The sequence below is a fragment of the Pseudopodoces humilis genome, chromosome 14 (assembly GCF_049639895.1).
Source record: "Pseudopodoces humilis isolate 2021_Gansu_Grassland_sample_001 chromosome 14, ASM4963989v1, whole genome shotgun sequence".
Classification (NCBI taxonomy): domain Eukaryota; kingdom Metazoa; phylum Chordata; class Aves; order Passeriformes; family Paridae; genus Pseudopodoces; species Pseudopodoces humilis.
In genome coordinates this window covers 4367856-4390941 of record NC_142213.1, presented here as the reverse complement: position 1 = coordinate 4390941, position 23086 = coordinate 4367856, and the positions used below count along the sequence as shown (strand labels likewise).

The 23086-nt window shown below is 38.0% G+C and overlaps 1 protein-coding gene across 4 annotated transcripts in view; it reads left to right on the top strand.

Moving 5' to 3' along the window:
• Positions 1 to 23086, top strand: part of PLCG2 (phospholipase C gamma 2) — a 56577-nt gene that overhangs the window by 18013 nt on the left and 15478 nt on the right. For all 4 annotated transcript variants that reach the window (XM_014257144.2, XM_088062139.1, XM_088062138.1 and 1 more), the window contains 22 exons: positions 849 to 942; positions 2086 to 2133; positions 4520 to 4604; positions 5354 to 5437; positions 6788 to 6831; positions 7590 to 7662; positions 8520 to 8621; positions 8779 to 8897; positions 9783 to 9868; positions 10767 to 10887; positions 11940 to 12108; positions 13907 to 14011; positions 14238 to 14327; positions 14847 to 15025; positions 15416 to 15616; positions 16884 to 17003; positions 18091 to 18271; positions 19520 to 19588; positions 20744 to 20853; positions 21647 to 21743; positions 22404 to 22470; positions 22722 to 22879. In XM_014257144.2, the coding sequence (XP_014112619.1) occupies positions 849 to 942; positions 2086 to 2133; positions 4520 to 4604; positions 5354 to 5437; positions 6788 to 6831; positions 7590 to 7662; positions 8520 to 8621; positions 8779 to 8897; positions 9783 to 9868; positions 10767 to 10887; positions 11940 to 12108; positions 13907 to 14011; positions 14238 to 14327; positions 14847 to 15025; positions 15416 to 15616; positions 16884 to 17003; positions 18091 to 18271; positions 19520 to 19588; positions 20744 to 20853; positions 21647 to 21743; positions 22404 to 22470; positions 22722 to 22879 (2402 nt within the window). The remainder of the gene's footprint in view (positions 1 to 848; positions 943 to 2085; positions 2134 to 4519; positions 4605 to 5353; positions 5438 to 6787; positions 6832 to 7589; positions 7663 to 8519; positions 8622 to 8778; positions 8898 to 9782; positions 9869 to 10766; positions 10888 to 11939; positions 12109 to 13906; positions 14012 to 14237; positions 14328 to 14846; positions 15026 to 15415; positions 15617 to 16883; positions 17004 to 18090; positions 18272 to 19519; positions 19589 to 20743; positions 20854 to 21646; positions 21744 to 22403; positions 22471 to 22721; positions 22880 to 23086) is intronic.

The following is a 23086-nucleotide window of genomic DNA, read 5'->3' as shown; positions in this document are numbered from 1 at the left end:
ATGCAAGGTTCTTTCAGCTTAGCTGGTGTTTCCTAGGGAAACCTGTGCCCAGCACAGTTCCTCATCTTGCTTCTGCTGGGTTGAAGAATTACCAAATGCAATCATGATAAATGATGGGAAGGACTCTTCAGGTTTGGGAAATGGAAAGGCAAACTCAATTTTAAACAAAACAAAGCAGTGATATACTAATTTGCAGGGTTGGTAGGAAGATGTACCTGGCTTCTAGCTAGGACACGTAAGGAATTTTAGACCTTCTTTTGACTTGTATTAAAATGTTTTATATACACTACACCAGTTCTGTACATTGCTCACTTTCTGTTTGTCTTGCTAAAATTTAGGCTGGAACAATCTGTGTTGAGAGGCATGGTTAAGATAAATAGAAGGTGATTATGTCAAAAGGCAGTGTATTGCAATTTTGTTGTAGGCTGCTGGGAATATAATGAACCAGCTTTATGCTACAACAGTACTGAGTTCTTTTGCCTATGCCCTTCAAGTTGCTCTTGAAGGTCCTGGGCTTTTGCCACTTTGGAGACAGAAGATAAGAAAATTAATTTAGATTGTGTTACCACAGGAGCTCATCAGTAGTTTTATAGTGTTTTTTCTGAAATATTGAAACTATTCTACTCTAAGAAACAGTCTTCTAAAAGCAGATAGTTTCTGTCAGAACTTACCTACCCCTAAATTTATGCTGTTTTTTATTAGTTTTATTAGTAGCAACATGAAGCTATGTAATGAGATTTATCGAAGAGAAAGGTTAGTCAGCATATTAGGGTTTATTTAAACAAGTTATGTCTTGGTTATGTGTTGATTTTGTTTTGATGTTTACCATAGCATACTATTTTTTTCAGCTGACTCTAAAGATGATACTGATAAATGGTTGTGTGGCTTGAATATCTTGTATCAAGAGGTCATGAGTGCTCCCACACCTGCTATCACAGAGAGGTACGTGGACATATTTTCACTTTGTGAGACTGGGAATTGAAAGAGGAAAATCCGAATGAAATTTTTAAGGTGCAGCAAGTGGTGCTTGCCAATTACACTAAGAACACTTTCAAATTAGTGCATGACACTGAAACCTCATATGGAAATTCTCAATGTCTATTTTGCTACATAGGTGCTGCAGGTGCTCTGGAGTCACACTCTGATTCTTACACTAATGTGAACTTGCAATTCACCTTGTTCTGTGCACCCAAAACAAAATCTCTTCATGAGATCACAAGAGCAGCTGGTGTTTGTGTGTTGGCTTCTTGGAAAATTCAAAAGTCAGCCATTTGAAACTGCACCTTTATCCTTCAGAGGATGTTGTGTGTGAAGCTGCTCAGGCTCAGATTGCCAGTTCTGTGGACAAGGTTTCAGTAATGTTTCCATACCCCATTGCTTTGCATTACTGCTAGCATTTTTGTTTGTGGCCACTGCTGTTAGTGAGAATATGCCCTGCCCTCGCTTGCTCCCTGACCAAATTGTAGCTTTGACACTAGTCTTGTTAAAAAAGAGTAATTCCTGTTAAGGCTGGAGATTAGCTTTGGGGTGCATTCATTTTTTAGATCAAAATTGTGTATGTATTTATTTACTATTGGTGCAACTAAAAGTATTTTACTGTGCATCTAAAACTGACATGCAGTGTAATGAGGATTTTCTTTAACATTCTCTAAACCCTTTCCCTTCTCTCTAGTTTTTAATTTTTATGCATCTAGCAAATATTTGAGCCAGGAGCTCAAAGATAAATCTGTCAAATCATTGACTTTATGGAGTTACTCAGTTTAGATTAGCAGAAGTTTTGGCTCACTTTATTCTTTAACTTTTTCACAGCTTCTGGTTACTCATTCTTTTCTGTTCTGCCCACCCTTCCCCTTCCTGTGTTGTTTATATGACTTTAAAATGCAGAAGAAAAGTACATATTTACAAATGTGGTTAAAAAAACTGGCTGGATCCTTGAATGCTGCACTGGTTTTTTGCTTTGCTAAAAGAGATGAATCTTAAGACTTTTAAGTATTTCTGTTGAGTTTTGTCTATGGATTTTGAAATTTCTTTGGCTGTATATTCTTTATAATTCTTAGATTTATTTTTTTCTCCCTCTTCTACAAGCTGGCTGAGAAAGCAGATCTATTCTGTTGATCAAACTAGAAAAAATAGGTAAGAAGCTCTGTCTTTTTTCAGATGTTTCTAGTGAATTTTTGTTGCAGATGCTAACATGGAATGAAAAGAAATAAAGAATTAATTGTTCCAAATGTGGAGCATTAGGTGCCTGAAAATGGCATTTGCCCTTGCTTTAGCAACTTGAGTTTTGCCTTTTGCTGAATGTGTTCATAGCATTTCCTCAGGTTTATTTACATGGTATAATGAGGAAACAAATTATGACAATAAGTATTTTAAATTTTAACCTAGAATTACTTTCACAGAATGAGCAATGCATTATTGTAGAGATTGAGCTCGCCTGGCAATTGGCCAGGCCACGGGTTTGTCTCTGCCTTGTATTTGAACAGACCAAAGCCAAAGAATCACCTCTGACCTGGTGCTTCTCATGTGAAAGAAGTCCCAGGGGTTCTAGCTCCCAGTGTGATGTGTGGCTTCATGTGTTTGAGTGTCAGTAGGTCCTTTCAGGTCCATCTGTAATGTGGCTTTGTGGCTTTTACACGCAAAGGAGACTTTTTAAAAAAATGAATTCAACTGCACACCTCTCCTTAGGGTTTCCAAAAATTGTGCTACACTGAGAAGAATATTAGCTTTTCCTCCCTTTTGTGGTATTATTTCACCATGATTTTTATCTTTGCCTGGAACATGCATTTTATTCTAAAGTACAAATCAGTGTAGAAAAGCTCATGCTTTTCCTTTCGTGTACACCTTTTCCCAAAAGCAAACTGCAGTGAGGTGTTTAATTGTGTGACTGAGGCTGTGGAGGAAATCACACCCTTGTGCAGACAGCCTATGGCACCATGCAGGGTGAGCTGAGACCCCATTTCAGAGCTCTGTTTCCTCAACTGGCCACAGTCCCATCCTTTACTGGATATTGATTTGTGCCCCCTGATGCATTTTGAGAGCTAACCCTGCAATGGGGTGTGTTGTTGGGGTTCACAAAGCAAAAGTGAATGTTAGGATGGAGCAGCTGTGGCTGACAGTAGGTATCTGCTGAAGAGGTTTCATTTATTGCTATAGGATTGTTTCATTGCAACAAGGCAGCTTGGATGGGACCAAGGAGACTTGCATTGTGAAGAGGGCAGTTTTTCCTTCTCTTCCTAGATGATTCATACTTTTAGAAAAATTCAGGAAAGGAGTTTGGGCTGAGGTCTGTTGTGTTCAGAGCTGTGTTTTTTATGGAGGTTAATTGTAAAGGTTAGGCTACCATGCAAGTCCTGTTCCACAGGTTGAATTTTTTTCCATTGGTAATGAAGTCCCAACTCTTTGTTTTCTCTTGCACTTGTCTGGCCAGAGGAAATTCCGTGTGCTTGGTGTTTAGTGTACAAATGGAGCACTCGTTCTTGCTTCTAATAGTGTTTTTCTCCAGAGGTCTGGCGACGAGGCGGAAAGCCAGGAATTTCCTGAGGTCTAATCTGGCTTGGCCATGGACTTTGGCATAGTTCCTTCTTGCTTTGCCTTTTTCCCTCTTGCACAATAGAGATGAGAATGTCTCACGGGGTAGCTGCTTGCAATGGAGGTGTTACTTTCATCAGCATGCTAATTGGTTTTGTTGTTTTCAAGCAATTCTGTTCTGACTGTGTTTGCAGGGGTTTAATGCCTTCTGAATTGTCGTGTAAGTCAAGGCAGAGTCCCCTCAGTCTTGTTTTGTTAGGTACTGTTGTTATTGCTTTAATACTTTGTGGGCTTTAGCAATAGGACGCACAGGTCTTGTACCTGTGCTCTCTTGACGTGCTGCCTTGCTGTTATCTAGAAAACTTTGGTTTTTGAAGTGTTGCTGGGTTATCACTGGGAATTCTGAAACTGTGAAAAGAATCAGCAGGTCTGTGTAAACAGAACTGGAAGGGAAGACTTGGTTGAGAGAGAGAACTGAGATCATGTTCAGATGTTGCAGAAGGGAAGAGTCTTGCTGCTGCAAATCAGCATTACCAGACTCAATAACAACTGGAGAAAAAGGTTAAAATGGTACAGAAAATTGAGGCTTTTTATTTTCTGTTTGTGCTCATGTTTGGTACAGCCTTTGCATGGTGTTTTCGGTGTCTGTAATTCAGTTTCAGTGGAAGAAAGGCTTCAGTTCATCTGACCGTGTATAAAATCTACATTTGAGCTGATCATCTAGATCTGATTACTTGCTCAGAGAGAAATACATATTTATGCAACATGGTTCTTTTAATTCCAAATTAATTGAAATGCCTGTTTCTCCATGTCTAGCTTGCTTCCCTGTAGGTGTTAAGTTTATATAAGTTTATAGGTATGTGAGATGAGCCCTACCAAAAATGTTTCCATAGTCACATTTTTGTGTTGATAGAAAATATGAGTAGCTGACTAGACACAAAACAACTGTGGTGATTTTGCTATCTTTTTCTTTCTCCTTTTTTCCCCCCAGTATCAGTCTTAGAGAGCTGAAAACTGTCCTTCCCCAAGTAAACTTCAAAGTGAGCAGCATGAAGTACTTAAAGGACAAATTTGCGGTAATTACCTGATTACTTAAATGTGTTTGGTATTATCTGATAAGTGTTGATGTTTCTTTTTAGGACACTTAATTGGTTTTGATTCATATAATCTACAGTTAAATAAATTATATTGATTAATTTGTCAGCTTGGTTTTGCCTATATCTGAGGGTATAAGAAAATGCACACATAAATGTTCTTTCTTTTCATTGTGTGCTTGACCAAAGCCAACATTGGGTTTTGAACTCCAGTACTGAGCAATTAGATAGAAAAGTATTTTATCTTTTTTTTCTTCTACATAAATTTCATATTAATTTTTTTTTCAATATGATCAAATAATAACCTCTTCTCTCTGACTAATGCCAATATTAATAACTTTTGAAGGTCATTCTATTCCTACAGGAACCTTGAATATCCCCACCCTTTCCTGCTTTCCAACTCTCCACCCTTAAAGCATACATTCTTGTTTCTGCTGCCCCAGCTAACAATGAGTAAATGAGGCTCTGCTTCTCTCTGTCATGGAAATGAAGTGCAAAATGCAAGGCCAAAGATGGGGTCTCAGAGCACTATGTCATAAACCAACATCTGTTTTCTTGTTTGTATTCTTAAAAACATAAATAAATTTAAAAATCCAAGTGGTTAGAGACAAATAAAGTTGGAGTAGAACAGAATGCATGAGAGAATGCCAACCAGAGTAAGAGTAACTTGTTCACTGTGCAAGTGCAGTTCAGGGAATTCTAAATTCACTGCATGCTACTTTCTGTTGTAGGAAATAGGCGCTCACAAGGAAGAGCTTACTTTTGAACAATTTCATTTGTTCTACAAGAAAATCATGTTTGAACAACAGAAATTGGTAAGCTTGTCATAGATAGTCTTCATGCTGTTCAACTGCTGCATCAGGGTAGTGAGAGCTGGTTATCTTTTTGTTACTGATTTTCTTTTTTCCTCATTCTTGTACCAGGAAAAGGCTGCAGTGCTGTACTCAATGTGTAGATAACAGTCAGTATCAGCAATTGGCCTAAGGAGATGAACAAGTCATTCATGTTGCTTCTTGTGTGTTGGCAGTAGATATAGGCACAGATACTCATAGGTCTTTAGGAGGAATTATTTTTGTGAGTCTGTTCAGGATGCAGAATGTCTTTTCATTAGATTTGGCTGGTATTTTTTACTGGTAGAAGCAACTCCATATTCCAGATTGCCAGTCCTTTACAGGACATGCATCAGACAGTCCTTGGGAGGCATAAATGCAATGGAATTCCATTTTAGCTAATTTAAGTGAACAACTGCCTGACTACTGTTTCCTTGTATTTGCTGTGCAGATTCATGAAGCTGCTAGAAACTGCATACTTCTAGTGCCTCTGAAAGTTAGGAACCCTTTAAAACTGTGTGAAAACACGTGATTTGAAATTACTTGAATGAATGTCTTTGTTGATGATGAGCTTATTGTGGATTTGACTTTAATTTTGCAGATGCTGACTAGAAGCTTCGATAGTCAAAGTCAATGCTGACTTTCTGGCAATAGGGCTTGTGCTGTTTAAAAGTGATGCTGAAATCATGGTGAAGCGATAAAAAACCTAGATTAACTGAGGATTTTAGTTTTGGCCATGAAAGTCCTGTTAATTAGCTTGAGCAGAAAGCTGAAGAGTAAAACACACAGTAAGGAGCCTATCTGACTTCCTTAAGCTCCTGTTATTGCCCTGTGTGAATCATTGCAAAGAACTTTCTCAATTTGCTTACAAGTCCTTTGGGTCACTTGATAAGTTTCCTGCAATTTCTAATGATGCTGTGCCAAGCTAGAAACAATTTAGGTTTTATATTCACTTGAATAAATGTGATGGATGATACTTAATTCCAGTTTTTCAGGGATATCAAGCACAAAAAGCTCCCCAGAAATCTGACTGTTTGTATAAGACGCTTTATCAAAGCAAGTATTTTGTCTGAGAATTGTGTTCACATTGAAAGGCCTGAAGTGCAGTTGCCAGCCTTGGCAGTATGTTTTTTCTTATTCATTTAATTAAAAATGTGTCTTGCCAACTTGTATGCAACTCTTCTAGAACAGACAGGTGTTTATTTCCCCTTTCCAAAACAATGGACATTATTAGATGGACTTAGATAGAAAATTGGATATTCTGTTATTATTTGTCTTTTTTCCCTTTTTTATGTTTGTTCTTTTTTTGTTTGTTTATTTTTTCTTTGTTTTAAGATTCTTGATGAATTCAAAAAGGATTCCTCTGTTTTCATTCTTGGGTGAGACTCTTCATTTGTATTATTTTACTGCATTTTCATATGGATGTAATGTTGCAGGATTGTTTTTTAATTACCTCACTGTTCTTTTTGTTTTGTTTTATTTTTTTGTTGTTGTTCTTATGTTTTAGTAAGTGAAAAGAAATCATTAATATTTTTGCATTCAGAAAGGTAAACTTACATTGGAAATAAGTCCTGGTGATTTTTACTTTCTGATTACAAAAATGGTATAGACTGAAGTTGCCTGTCCTCTGATTTTATAAAGAGCTGAACAGAGCTATAGAAGGATAATTTGATGCAGAAAGTTTTGTTTCAGTCTGGAGGGTGGTGTGGTGCCTAGGCCTGAGCTGAATGCTGATAGTAATTGTTTCTGCATCTTCCACTTGATGGACTTGAAAGTTTAAGTAAGATGTGTACAGCAGGAAAGTCCCAGGCATTGCTAACCCATTGATTGTGGATTAAACTGCTTTATCTTAGTTTTGAATATGACACTAACAGATTAAAGAAATAACTTTAAAAGTGTTCTCTGAGTACTGAGTATTATCTTAGCTCTGGGTCATGTAATGAGTTAAACTGTGAGGCTGTTTAAAAGCATAGATTTATAAGCACCTTTCTGGTACCATGCTGGTACCTTGTCTCTTGCTGGTGGCAGCACCACCAGCACTGTAAATCCAAGATACAAACCCATGTCATCTTCTGCTTTAACATCTGATTAACCTCTCTTATTTCTTTAGCTTCACTTTCCCTTTCTTTTTTTAAAGAAATACTGACCGTCCAGATGCTTCAGCAGTTCACCTCCATGACTTCCAGAGATTCTTGCTACACGAGCAGCAGGTGGGAAGGTTACAGAAATACTGAACTCTTTTTCTTGGGGTTGTATCACAGAATTCTGTGCTCATTAAAAGAAATGTGAAGACTCATAGAATATGATTGATGCCACTGTAATACTGGGCCTTGGAAAGATTTTTCCTTTGTTTCCATTGACATCCACAAGAACTATTATTTTTCATCTTTATAAAGCCTCTGAAGGTACACCAGAGGACAAGAGGGAGGACAAAGTAAATAAGGTTTTAATAAGCTTCCACTTAGTCATGTAGATAAACAGACAAGGTTAGAAGTAAATGTTGTGTGCAGTCAGAGATGAATGCCTGGCCTGGTCACTGCAGTCACCAGAGGGCCATTGGGGTAATGCCTTGGCCATGGCAGCCAATTTTTGCAGCTCTCACATTGCTGCCTGCCTGCATTCCAGTCAAAGGTAATTTCCTAATGAATGGAGCCAGCTAGATGTCCTGTGCCAGCAAGCAGATAAGGATGAAGGCAGGGATTGGAACTGTGTCTTCATGGATTTCATATAATCCTATTTAGCACAGATTTCATGTGAAAAACTGGTGCAATATTTGCTAGGCACTTTGCAAATGTGATTGAAAAGTGAGACCTACACTTCCTGTGTAAGCTTGCTTTCTTTTTCTCCCGATTTCACTGTTTTCAAAGGATGTTCAGCTTGCACTTAGAAATGAAAGAGATTAGAGTTAAGGCATGTCCAAGGAGGCCAGCTTTTTTCTCCCTGTCAATGCGCATATGTACTTACGTAGCGTGTATCTCTCTGTAGAACTCTCTGTTCCTTGTTTGATTTTTGTACTGAATAACACCACTTCTAAAATTTTTTTTTACTGTATTGCAATTATCTGAAGGAATCTTGGGCACAGGATCTCAGTAAAGTCCGAGAACGAATGACGAAGTTTATTGACGACACTATGAGAGAAACTGCTGAACCTTTCCTCTTTGTTGATGAGGTGAGATAATGGTACTTTGCAGTAATTCTCATAGACTTCTTTCACAGAATTTTCACTGGGTGGCAGGGCCTCTAGGCCCCTCTTGCTGCATTGCTGTGTTTCTTTTATTCTTATCGGGTAAAACTGTTTAAATTCAGTCTCTCTCTTTGTGTTGTAGTTCCTTGCTTACCTATTTGCAAAAGAAAACAGTATTTGGGATGAGAAATATGATTCAATAGATGTGCAGAACATGAATAATCCTTTGTCCCACTACTGGATTTCTTCCTCTCATAACACGTAAGTTACCAAAAGTCCCGTTGTCTATCCCAGTTCAAACAAATGTAGCAATAAATTATGCCAGAAATGTACTGTGTGGATGTGTGAAACCTTCCTACAGTGTGGTATAAATGTGGTAAATAAAGTTTCTGAGACTCTTTTTTCCCTTTCTCATAAGAAAATACAGGTTTTGAGTTATAATTCAGCTCAGCTGCCAGAAAACTCAAGTCCTGTTAAAAAATAAAATGTATTGAGTTGAAACTGTTCTGAAAGCCTCTCTCCTTTCAAAAATTTAAGTTACTGAAGTGGCTTCTTTTTTTTTCAAGCACCGATAGCCTCATTGAGCTCATGTCAGAATTCATTAGTTGTACAAAGTATGTGATGATGAGTTTGAACCGTCTTCAAATGAAGGAGATTTGCTTGTCTAGCATTACAGTGGAATAAAAGGTGTAAAGAGAGGGAGGAGAGATGAACAAATAAAATAAGGCAGGGAATGTAATAAAGTGGATATGGATATAGCATACAGGTGTATTTTGAAGTATAAGGTGTGATATTACTCTAAATACCTTCCACATCCCTCCCACATGCTCATGCCTGAGTATGATGAGGTTTAGGTAGGTTTCAAAGCTCAGGATTTGCTCTCTAGAAGGATGTCAGAGTAGATTGCAGTTTAGATTGAGCCTTTAACCTCCTATAATTTGGTCCATCCAAAAACCTGATAGCATCAGGTTCAGCAAAGTCTTGTTCTTCCATCAGAATTAGAAAAAAACAAAAACCAAAACAAACCACCACCACCACCAAATAAAAAATCATCATTGTCCATGTCAGGAGGAAAAATGTCACCCAGTGAGTGAGTGAGAACTGGTTGAAATTGACTATCTGTAACCATTTCTTTTTACTCCTTAGATACCTGACAGGAGACCAGCTTCGCAGTGAATCCTCCACAGAAGCTTACATCAGGTGCCTCAGGATGGGATGTCGATGTATTGAGTGTGAGTAAAGAGCTTGTGGAGTGGTTTCTGTACAAACAGTTTCCCCTGTTTACCAAAAAGGAAAAAAGAACTGAAATCAAGAACTGTTTGTTTTCTGAATTTGAAGTTAGTCATATAAAAATCACTGATTCCTTAAATTGTTTTTCCTTATGTCTCACCAATGCCTCATTCACTTCCTCTGATTAATGTTCCCAGGCAGTTTTAAGAGAGTCTTCCTAAATTTCCTCTCACATTACACCAAAAATCCAATCCTGCATCTATATGAAAGCTTAGGATTTAAGCTGGAGTACTTGTGTAGCATAGATAGTTTATTTACCTTCATTGTAATACAGACAAGCTTAAGGCACAGAGATTTTTGTGATGTGGTGCCTTTTGTCATCCTGTTTAACTTGCTTGTAAATCAGTTAATGTCTTTGTTCTCCAGCAATTGTGTATGTGTCTTCAGCTCTGTGCTTGTGTTCCTTATTGAGAGTTTTCACTTTAATTTCATGTTGTTTATTTGACTAATGTAAACTGTATCTCAAATTAGAGTTTCAGGGTTGAAATTAACAAAAGACAGAAGCTCTCAGCTTGTCACTTGTTGGAGTGTATTTATCCCTGGAAAATTACTGTAAACTAGTTGATTTACACTGTAGTTGCCTGAATCTCTTATTTCCAGATTCCTACATAATAATGCTTTGTGAACATTTTATAATGTAGTTTATTTGTCTTGCTCTTAGTTAAGTAAACTCAGTTTCTTCTGTGAGAGATATAAATTAATCTGATAGAATGTTTTATTAGAACATTAAGGTCTATGAATCAGTATATAGAACACTGAAGTTTTGGATGTATTCTTCATACCAGATTCATTTAAGGAGCTACCTGGTCTCTCACTTTTTCCATTGTTTGTGTTTCTTAGTGGATTGCTGGGATGGTCCTGACGGGAAACCCATCATTTACCATGGGTGGACACGGACAACAAAGATCAAATTCGATGATGTAGTTCAGGCAATCAAAGACCATGCCTTTGTTACATCTGAGTAAGCTTTGTTTTCCTTCAGCCTGTTTTCATATACTTAGACCTTCCTGAACTTAATTTCTCTGTAATCTAGAGCAAAAAGTAATCAGAGAATAATGGATTCCAGTAGCTTTCACTATTGCCACATGTGGGTCTTTAATTGATGCTGTTTTGAGGAAGAGTCCCAGTGCATAACCATTTGTTGCTAAGGAAGATAGTGACCACCCTAAAGTGGTTCCCGGCTCCTTTTTTGGATCTTCTTTTATTAAGTTGAAAGTGAAACTTCAAGGGCTTAATAGTATGTCTTAAATCTTTAAAAAATTTAACAAAATATTACAATTGACAAATAATATGTCTGTCATGTGGTTTTCCTGTTGTAGGGAAGGTCTTAGCTGAGAAGATACAGAACTCATAGCATGTCTCTTGAACTGGTAACATCAGTTTAGATCTGCATCTCTGCCCTTCTTTAACTTAACTTTAACTTGTCCTTAACATGAAAAATATTACCCAATAACTGGAGAAGAAATCAAGCTGTCAGTGTCCTGTTTTTCCATGTTACCACTTGGACACAGAGAGGCAGTATTTTCCCATGTGGATCAGTGCCTGCAAAGGAACTTTGTGTTAGTGGCAACCATAATATGGGATGCATTATGCTTTCAGACTCTTCTCAGAGTACATGTGATGGAAAACAGACATGATTTTGAGGAGAGGAGAAACAAATTTTAACATAATGGTACCTTAGCAGTGAAACTGTGCCCAAAGAGCTTGGAGGGAATCTTTGTCCTTGCAGATATTCAGATCTTGGCTGGATAAAGTTCTGAACAACATGATCTAATCTAGGAATTGGGCCTTCCCAAAGAAGAGGTTTGGATTAGATCAGCCTTCACAGGTCCCTTCTGACCCTGGCAATTCTGATTGCACATCTGCTATTTATTGTGTCTATATCTTCCTTTTGTCTTGCTTCCTTTAAATATTTTCTCTCTTCTGGGGGCTGAGGGAGGGTATTGTCTTCTTTGCCTTGCCAGCTGTAGCAAAAAGAAATTGTCTTCATTCACCTGGTTTTGTCCCCCAAAGATATCCAGTCATTCTGTCAATTGAAGAGCACTGCAGTGTGGAGCAGCAGCGACACATGGCCAGAGTGTTCAAGGAGGTGTTTGGGGATCAGCTTTTGATGAAGCCTGTTGAAGCCAGTGCAGATCAGCTCCCATCACCAACCCAGCTGAAAGAAAAAATCATCATCAAGGTAAGCTTGCTTTGAGAACAAGAGCAGGAGCCTGAAATACTGTTCCTGACTTCACACATAAGTTTCAAGAAACCCCTTGAATGAAGGGTTTACTGGTTACATTTGGCAGTAATGAACAGTGTTCTGTAAAACTCTGTATTAAAGTGCTTGCTCTTGGTTTCCTTTGCAGTAAGTCTTGGCAGTTCAAGCCAGATCAAAAGTAATTTCTTTTCTAAAGGTCTTCCAGCTCCTGAAATGTCACTGCTAAATTTCAACAAGGGTTCACTGCTGCAGATGTTCATCCCAGATGTTTTACACCATGTGGCCTGCTTAAAAATGATAGAAGTATGTTCTTGAATAGGAAGATAGATCAGTATTAATATTTTTTTTTTCAAAAACTGCCTTTCATTCAAGTGAAACCCAAACTCTTGTGGCTGCACACTGAAGTTGTGAGGATTTCACAAATTGATGAATGTTTGCTAACTCAGTGTGATTTAAATATGCAGTTTAGTGAGCCACTTGTGAAACAGAGGCAGTACTATGAGAAGGCAGTCTCTGTGTTAAACCTTGTGGGCAGTGCACGTGTTTTATGAGCTCTGTTTTGCAGCAACAGCACAACCAAAAGAAGATTTCTCAGATTGAAACTGTGGTAGAACTTTTCAAATGGCAAAATTTGGTGAAGAATCTCAGGGCTGCTCATGATCTCTGTAGTAAAATGATAATTACTTTCATTCATGCTTCTGTTTTCTTGCTCTTGTAGCAGTATTGCATCCTATGTATTAGATATCTGAATGGAGGAAATAAGGGTAGGTAGGTATAAGAATATGCTCTTCAATGTAAGATTGGAAATAACAGAATCCCGCTATAAGGTGGAAAAATTCCGTGCTTAAGTTTTTGGAGATTTTTTTTGTTCTCTCCAGACTGTTTTTTCCATGCAGAGCAGAGAGGGGACTTGCATAGGCACATCATTAGTAACATGACAGATCTGATTTAAAGGGAATTACAAACTATTAAGAGTGTGCACAAGAGAACATCCATATCACTCTGTGCTGTCTAAAAGAGCATTGACGAGTCTTTAAATAGATCAGCACCTGCCAGTGAGCTGGTTGTGTTGTTTGGCTTTTGTTTGGAAAATGTTGTCAGTAAACAGTCAGAGGCAACACCTACTCCACTGGCCTGTGAGATTTTTCAGATAGGCCTCTCAAACTGAAATCAGCCAAGAGTGGGCTGTGCCAAACTGAGTGTGGTTGAGGTCTGATATGAGGCAATCCCATCATTAAGTGCAGTTAAGTAATTGTTATTGCCTGTGGCCCCTTGAGACACTTTTGTGAACACTCTAAAGAAAGTAGAACTTGACACCTTTTTTCATAAAGGATTTTCCTTCTACTCCTTTTTCTCATAAAAGGGTGAACTCCTCATTCATTTTCATTCCTTATCTTTTCCTTTGGTTTTGATTTTTGTTCCTTATGTGCTACTTTCTGCAGAAGGATTCCTGTTTATCCTTGTTTTTTGGTATGTGTCACTTCATGTTTTCTGTTCTCTAAAGAATGGTGAGATCTTATCAAACTATTTGTTTCTTCACTGCTTCAATGATACCTCTACTAGTTTTTTTAACCTTTATTACAGGATCTAATTTTAAAGAAAGAAGTTCCAGCCCTGTTGTTCCTTGTGGAACAGCTGCTGTTATGATAATGAAAGAAGGTGGCTGTGCAATGGAGGGAGATACTTCCAGTAACACTGAATGTGCTGAAACATTATGACCAATTTTGTGTGGGATTCTCTCTAAGTGTATGAATGTTGATTTTTTCTGTTTTTTAAGCACAAAAAACTGGGGCCAAAAGGAGACATTGATGTGAACTTGGAAGAAAAGAAAGAAGAAAAGAAGCAACAAGGAGAACTTTACATGTGGGACACAATAGAACAGGTATTATTTCTATGTCATCTGCTACAGGTTGTTAATCAGTTCTGTAATACTGAAAGCTGACATGAATTTTCTTAATATTTCTAGTATAAGTAATACTATCAGTTGAACAGTTGTGGATGAGGGGAAGAAATTATTTTTTTTTTGTTGCACCCTGTTTTGAGATTGTGGTTGAGAGTGGTTAGTGAGTTTCCCTCTGTTAATGGTTTTAATATCTCCCAACTTTCAGAAATGGACTCGGCACTACTGTGCTATTGCTGATGAAAAACTTTCCTTCAGTGATGATATAGAACAAAGTGCTGATGAAGATTCATCAAAGGTGATGGCTGTGTTTTATTATTTAAGCATTCTCTTTTTGTTATTTCAGATTATTTAAATGTCTACAGATGTATATTTTTTATGCTGATGAAGTTGTAGAGGTTTTGTTTCAGATAACAAGTGTGGGGATAAAAAAAACTATAAAAATGTCTTTGTCAAGGTCAACTTCTGGTAATCTTATTTTTAATAAAATAACTTTTTCCCCTTGGTTAGTGGAGGAGTACAAGGACAATGAAATGTAATTTCAGTACTTCTATGCTAATGCTGGTGTGTGCACTAAGTCTTTTAAGTATTACTGCTATTCTCAAACTAAGTAGAATAAACTAATGTATACTTGGCTATTGTGGATGGTAAAGCAGTGTAATTGCTGCTTGGCAAAGTGATTGGCTGGAGAGCTCAGGCCTAGGAAGAGCTGAAATCCTGAAATAGTAGATTGTTACATATCACCAATAACAAGTACTTAGTTTCAAAGTGATATAATTAGAAATGCACTTAAAAAAATTCTTATTTTCTGGTCTAGGAGGTGAAACGAACTGAACTGCACTTGAAAGAGAGATGGTTCCATGGTAAAATGAAAGGGGGGAGAACAACTGCTGAGAAACTGCTCCAGGAATATTGTGCTGAAATGGGTGGCAAGGATGGGACATTCCTGGTCAGGGAAAGTGAAGCTTTCCCAGACGATTACACCTTGTCATTCTGGTATGGTCATTGTCAAGCAAATTTAATGTGAGATTTGTTTGTCTGGGTTTGGTGTTTTCTTTTTTTTTTTTTTTTTCTGGTTGGAACATTACAAGGAATAGTGTCAGATGGATTTCTGACCCAGAGAGCTGTCAAAGCAAATTTTGCAGAATAAGTTTTTGCCATATTTTAAACTACTGTCAGATGAAAAATACTGGTTTTGGTCCTGTAACCTCCCTTGTCAGGACGTTTGTTGCTTGCTACTTTGGCTGTTTTATGAGATGACACAGATTTCTTGCCTCTTCACAAGCTCACTAAGTAGCTGACCAGGAGTGGGTGGGGAAATACTTAAAAAAGAATAAAATCTGCTACAAACTCTGTATTTCCCTTATGCCCTCTCTACTCCTTCAGGAGGTCAGGCAGAGTCCAGCACTGCCGGATCCGTTCCACCAGTGATGGGGACACTGTGAAATATTACCTGACAGACAACCTCACCTTTGACAGCATCTATGATCTCATCCAACACTACAAGGAGGCCCACCTGCGATGTGCTGAGTTTGAGCTGCGCCTCACCGACGCTGTGCCCAACCCCAGCCCTCATGAGACCAAAGAGTACGTACAGAAGCCAAGCACTGCTCTCATGTCAGTGTCCTTGCCTTACTTTAGGTGGGATTTTTGCATAGAAAATTCCCTGGATTCAGGAGCACACTTCAGTGTTGCTTGTCTGTGGAAGTTTGAGGAATAGGCTTCCTGAAAGATGCTGAGGGAAAACACTGACTTTGTGAGAACTTAGTACAAGAGAGTGGTCACTGGGAAAGCAATTTCCTAGCAGCAACTGAAAGATCAGTGAGAACTGTAATGCTGTGGAAATGTGCCAATTCTTCCTTTGTCTGTGCAGTGTTTTACAACCCCCAGAGGGTCGGGTTGGATGTTTAGTAGTTGGCTGTGGTTTGGCAGCTAAGTGGTTATGGTCTGTGCCATCTGGAAGCTCTCTTACTGGGGCAGTGAGCCCAACAGCTACATTTGCCTAACCCCACCCTCCACCTCACCCTGTCAGAGCTGGTTAGGCTGACTTCAACCCGTGTAACAGGAATTAAGCATGGTGCTTATTTGCAGCTGGTATTTGTCTGCCATAGAGCCTGGGCAGAGCTTGCTCTTGTTTTTTGGCAGAATCCTGTTATCATTGCCCTTTGTTCTGTTTTCTTTGCAGTGGGCAAAAGTAAATCTTTGCATGTAAAATACTAATTTGTGACTTTAAAATTCTTTATTTTTTTGCCCCCCTGGAATCTGGGATTCACTGACTACCCATAGATAACTTTGGAAGCCAGTGAGAGGGGAAGGAGAATTTAAGGGTTAGACTTTCCTGCCTTTCTGCATAAACTGGAATTACACTGCCAGTATAAGTGGCCACAGCTTCACTGAAGGCACATTGGATCCAAGACAAACCCATCGCTATGGTGAAAGATAAAATCAAGCTTTGAATAAAAATTAAAATTGCTGGTGTCTTTCTTTTGTCTGTGTTTAGGCTTTATCTTAAATCTACTGTGTCAGAATGGAATAAATGTTGAAAACCGAATGGCAGGCTAAAAGCAGGATGCAGTGCCTTTGTTTTAGGAATAAATGCAGATTTATGTTTTATGATTTCAGACAGACAAGGTGTTCTGATATATTCTTGATGCTTTCATCCAAAATAAACTGCTGTCTTACAATGTTTTGTAATAAATAGCTGTCATAGGTGCCAAGGTAGGGAAAATCTAATGCATAATATTTCTTAGAATGTTTGAAACTCTGCTGTTAATAACGCTGTCTGTTATTCTCCAAAAATGACATTTGACAAGCCATGTAACGCTTTGCCCATTCTGGCTTTTCACTGTTGCAGTTGGTACTATAACAACTTGAGTCGCGGTGAGGCAGAAGACATGCTCATGCGAATTCCTCGGGATGGAGCCTTTCTCATTAGAAAAAGAGATGAGCCTGATTCTTTTGCCATGACTTTCAGGTAAGAAAATAAGGTTAGGACTACCTTACCTAGCAGCCCAACAATATTCTGGTTTTTCTTTTAAAAAAATAATGGTCTCTTTAGAGTCATGCTATTTTTGCTTTCAAACTTTGAATAATTAGCGTGGTTGATTTGTGCAGCAGGTCCATGTATAAGAGTGTGTGCAAGAGTTAATTTGTGGCTGGCCTGAACCTTTATGCTTTTATAAAGATTGTTTGAGCACCAGCTGTCCCATTCTTCCCATACAGAACTATGAATGGCCCTTCTTTCATTCCCTGACACTCCTTGCTAAAGAGTGTTATTTTGAAGTTTCCTTCAAAACTGCAGTGCACAGGTGCAGGTTCATCAATGATTCTATGTCCTTACCCTCTAGAAATCCTGACCTGTCATAGAACTTTCTTTAAAGAAAGAAGAAAAAGAAACTTTCTTTCATAAAACTGAAATGTCAAAGTGAAATTGTTGGCTCCTCTCACCAGGGGAAATAGTTTTGAACAGTTTTGTGCTTCTTGTAAAAATATTAATGAAATATATAGAATTGTAGTGTTCTGCATCACACCTTCAGATCAAATTGTGTTTCTCTAAAAATGCATAGTTTAGCAACGTATAAAGTTGCTTACTTACATGACATACTGTGTATTGAAGATATCAAAAATTCCCAGTCTCCTGTGTACTTTGGGGTGAAGTTTTCTGCTGTTACCAAGGTGGACATTGAAGTGGCTGGAGCTGCAGCATCTCAATAAAGCCATTTCACACCAGGGAAAAAAGAAGTACCAAAACTTCAGCAGCTTGAAAAGGGTGTAGGGGTCTTTTTGGATGGGATGGTTGTCAATGGATGGTTTTTCTGCATTTATCAATGCAAACACAAACCTTTTGTTCAAGCCCAAGAGATTTTTTTTTTTCTTTAAAAACTGATTTCTGTAGCTATCTAAAAGATTATAATAATCATAATTGAATAAAAGAGGCTTTGTTAGAGAGAGAAGTCATTTCACACGACGAAGGTGCACAAAGCAGTTCTGGTGCAGTTCAGAGCCCTGGTGCTCTCCCTGTGAGCACTGACACCTTTCCCCACTGTGCCCTTGTTCCGCAGAGCGGAGGGGAAGGTGAAGCACTTCCGAATCCAGCAGGAGGGGCGGCACTTTGTGCTGGGAACCTCAGCCTACTTTGAGAGCTTGGTGGAGCTGGTGACCTACTACGAGAAGCACCCGCTGTACAGGAAGATGAAGCTGCGCTACCCTGTGACGGAGGAGCTGCTGGAGCGCTACAGCACGGTACTGGGGTGGACTGGGATGGACTGGGAGGCTGGGCTGAGCTCTGGCTCTGGTATGGGATCTCTGGGAGAGGTTAAGCGGGTCACTTTCTATGAAATTGAGGTGGCTATACTGACTTCTCTCATAAAGGTGTGAAGAACAGCTTCATCTTTGATTAAAAGCCGACTCTTGCATTCCCCATGATTTCATTAGAGAAGCCCCACTGTGTACTGCGGGTCGTTACCCTACTAAAATGAGTTTTTGATAATAACCTTGCCCACAGTTGGCCATGTCTTCTATTGCTGAAGTGGGCATTGATCTTAAATGATCATGCAGATGCCAATTGCTAAGTGCTTCAGAAAAAATGAAATATTCTGCTGTGCCTCTCATTCTGGACATTTCAGGGACAATGTCTCACTGCCTTCTGTGGTAAAAGATACCACAGAAGGATCACTCTGAGATAAGCATGAGGAAATCTCCCCAGGAATATTGTCTCTAGCCATTGACTAAACTAGGAGCCTGGATAATTAGCTGAGGATAAAGGGCTACTTTCTGGATGGATGTGTTTCATTCTGAGGGAGCTTTGCTTTGGAAAGCCCGAGGTGCTGTCTTTACTTTTCAAGTATATGTCTTTTAGAAGCTGTAGGAAAACACATCTGGCAGGTGTGAGGAAATCAAAACTGGGGATTTTGTTTTTTCTGGGAAGTCTAAAAGGGACTAAAAAGATTTTAGACCTCAGGATTTTTTATAATGTTGCCTATAGCAAAGGTTCTGTATCTTAGAACTGGGTTCAAATGGAATCACAAGGAGAGGATAAAATGAAAAATATGACTCTGTATATTGTTGCAGAGTTATCTAGTAGTGAAACCTGTACTGGTACTAAAGTACTGAAACACAGAAATCGTAAGTGTGGGTATTTCTTTTTTGGTTGCACACAGAAGAGTACTCACAATCAAAAAGCTTTTGACTGATTAGGAGATCAGTCAAATACTTTAATGATTCAAATACTTTAATACTTTATATGGTATTGCTGTTTCATTGGGTTTTACTGTTCATTAAACTGAGGCATAGATTGATTAAATAACACACTCATCTTCTGTTATGTTCAGCTATGGAAGTGAGCAAAACAGAGGTGTCTGTTCCTATCTCTTCTGTTGGCCTATGTGCTGTCAAAAAGTTCATTTCAGAAATAAATGTTCTATAATCATAAAGAACTTTTACAACTTTTTGATTCCTGGAACTTGATTATTTTTTCTTTCTTGTTTTTAGGAAAAAGATATTAATTCCCTCTATGAAGTCAAGATGTATGTGGAGCCCAGTGAAATCACCCCCACAGTGGTATGTGTAAAGAAAGATACTCACACTTACTGTAGACTTCTAAAAATTAGACTTCTTGATTTCCTGTTGGCAGTAATAAGAAGAATTGAAAGCATCAATTCACAACAGCCAAGGCTGTTTGGTCTAGGGGGAACTAGACAGTAGAAGTTTAAAGGGTGTGACTTTTTACTAGCCTTTCTTTAAAATTTGTACCCACACATTTTCTCGTGTGCAAATCCTGTAGCGATTCATTCAGACTGGCAATATGGGCATGTTTTGCTCTTGGGTCTGTGGAAGTTTTTTGATTTGGTGGGCCTCCAAAATAAAATGCCTGTGAGAGGATTCTATTTGAGAAGGGCACATCTTCATGGAAAGAAAGTACAACATGAAAATTTCTGAGTCTGTGGGTGTCTGTGCACTCTTGTTCCATTAGCAAACATGTTCTGCATGTACAAGTAAGTGCAGAGTTTATTCACATGCTTTCTATAAAAATTTGGTGCCTTTGGTCTATTAATGAGTTATTAGAGTTTTTATCCTTTATATACTGTTTTAAAAACAAGTGTCCCAGCACACATTACTTACCTGTAATTCTTCCTAGTGCCTGTCTACTTGTAAATTCTCATGAAAATCACCTACTTGTAAATTTTGTGACCATAATTCTTTTTAGTCTTTTTGTCCAGTGAATTTGTGTTGCTTCTGAAGCATTTGAGTAGTAGTAAATTCAAGATAAAGGTTTAGCTTTATCCTGCTAAAACTGTATGTCTTCCTAAAGGAAATGTGACCAGCAGAATAGATGATGTGGTTTTGAAGTGGAGGTTTTGTACATATCTAAGCCTGAAAACTCCAAATGCTTATGCATATGTGTTATAAAAATAGAGGATTTAAATTTCACTTTGGTTTTTTAAATTTTTTTTTAAATTTTTAAATTTTTGGTTTTATGTTTTCTACCTTAATTTTTTTCTTTTTTTTTCCAAGCTTGAATACCAAAGTAGCATCACTTACTTCCACCAATAGATGTCACTCTGGAACTTCAGTATTTTGTTTTCTAAGCTTCATAACAAAAACAACAACAAAAAAATCCAATCCTCCCTATTTTTTTTTGTTTTAAGATTGCATTATTGATTATTTTATGACCTGTCCCCCCCAGATGACCCATATGCTCTGTTTATCTTAAAGCCTCAGAGAACAGTGAAAGCCTTGTATGACTACAGAGCCAAAAGGAGTGATGAACTGAGCTTCTCTCGAGGAGCTTTAATTCATAATGTCACAAAGGAAACTGGAGGCTGGTAAGGGCAAAGATTTCTCCTGAGAGAACTTCTGGTGACTTACTAGATGGAGGAAAAATGAGCTTTGAGTAGTGAGTTTTTAAAACTGCCTGTTTGATTTCTGCTTATTAACTGTGCCCTTATAAATCTTTATGTCAGTGTGTTTAAAAAAACCCACATCCCAAACCCAAAATCCAGTCATCTTCAATTCTCCTTTCATGTTTTTTCTACTTTTCTATCCCACAGCAACAACCTCAGCCTGCAGAACCTCCGTAGCCTGGTATATCCCGTATTTTTCCCATACTGCATCCATCCTTCCTGAACATCTGTGTGTTCTGGGAAGTCATTGCAGTCATTGCTCTACTTCTGTCCTTGCTCTGCTAAGCATTTCTCAGGAATCATACCCACCTCTGTACAGTCTTCTTTCATAACAGGTTTTCTTTTTTAGCTGGCTTGTAAATTGCTTGGAAAGCTTGGGAATCTAATGTTTCCCTATGGTTTCTACAGGGTAATCAACCACATAATAGTATTTTTAGTACTGGAGGGGGAAAAAGCCTCTTAAGTCATTAATTGCAGTTTACAGTAACTGTAATCCCTCTGAAATCATCTGTTACTACAGTTAATGATCACTTTGTTAGAGCTCTTAGCTACTTCATCATTTATATTTTTGGTGATATCCAGCTAGACAATCTATTATGGGGTATTAGTGACCATTTTCTTGGGGATATACCCAAGAAAATTATTGTTTCATGAATGGCCTTTTGAAGATCTTTAACTTTTTTTTCATTCTCTCTACTTTTCTGTTTGAATTCAGGTGGAAGGGGGATTATGGAGAAAAAGTCCAACATTATTTTCCATCTAATTATGTTGAAGATCTGTCATCTGATAACTCTGCTGAGCTTGAAAATCAGGTGAGGGTTACTGTTTGTCTCCTCCATTTCCTTGGCTACCTACTGGAAGTCTGGTTTATACACTCACAATTCCACATGCTATAATCACTGTCTTAAAATTTGCAAATAAGAAAATTGTATGTCCAAACACACCTTACTAGTCATTTTACTCTCCATTATCAAGATTTTATGTATAAGCCAATCCTGTTTGTCAAAATAGTCAAAAAAATCTGGTCCTGTATCTTGGACAAAGAGCTCTTGAACAAAAGAAAACAACTGAACAGTAATACATTTTAACATTTTTGAATTTCAAAATTAAAACATTGAATTCTTTTGTTCTTCTGAAGCACTTCCAATGATTTTCCAGAAGTCTTTGGAAAGAACCACAAGTATTACAATTTCTCCCCCCTGGTTATTGTAACCTTAACAAGACTTGAAAAATGAACAGTTGTGTCAGGAAAGAAGCTACTACAAAGTAGTCTTGTTTTGACTGCTCTCACTGAAGACATTCTTGTGTGGTTTTTTGATATGAAAACAGACTTTCAAACATTATAGTGAGCATGCTTTCAGGAAAGCTGAGATTAGAGAGCTGAGGTTTAATGGTGCACATTTATTATTTGTTAATGTCCTGTGCATGTTCACTCAGGAGACTTAGGGTCAGATTTAACTCATGTTTTTCAGATCATTGAGGACAACCCACTGGGCTCTCTGTGTCGTGGCATCCTGGTGCTCAATACATACAACGTTGGTGTGTATTCTCTAATGCTTGTGTATGGATTTCTGACCTTTCTCTATTGAATAGATTCTTTTATGTTTAGCAGGAGAGATTTAAAAAAAAATAAATCAAACCTCTCAAACACCTACTTGTATTAATATAGACAGCAGAATTAATATGTTGAAACTTCATAATACTAAATGCTGCAATAAATCAACAATGACATCTTAGAAAAAGAGCTGTTGGATTTTAGTATAAATTCTTGCTATGGTATTACCTAACAGTGAAAATGCCACAAGGAAAACACAAAAAGCCTTTTGTCTTCATTCTGGAACCTAAGAATCCAGAAGATCCATGTGTTGAGTTTGCAACTGATAAAGTAGAAGAACTCTTTGAATGGTACCAAAGTATCCGTGAGATCACTTGGAAAACAGCAGAAGAGGTATTGCTGCAAATTTATCTGTTGTTTTAATAATGTACTGCTATAAATTTACAATAGCTTTTGTCTTTAGCTGCCCTATACTGCTAAATGTTGCTCTCACATGGTCCTTCACCCTCTTGCATATTGCTGTTGTCTTTTCATTTTATTGATGCTGTGCTTCTTGTTCCATAATCTCTCTGGGGAATGGTAAATGAATTAGCATTTTAT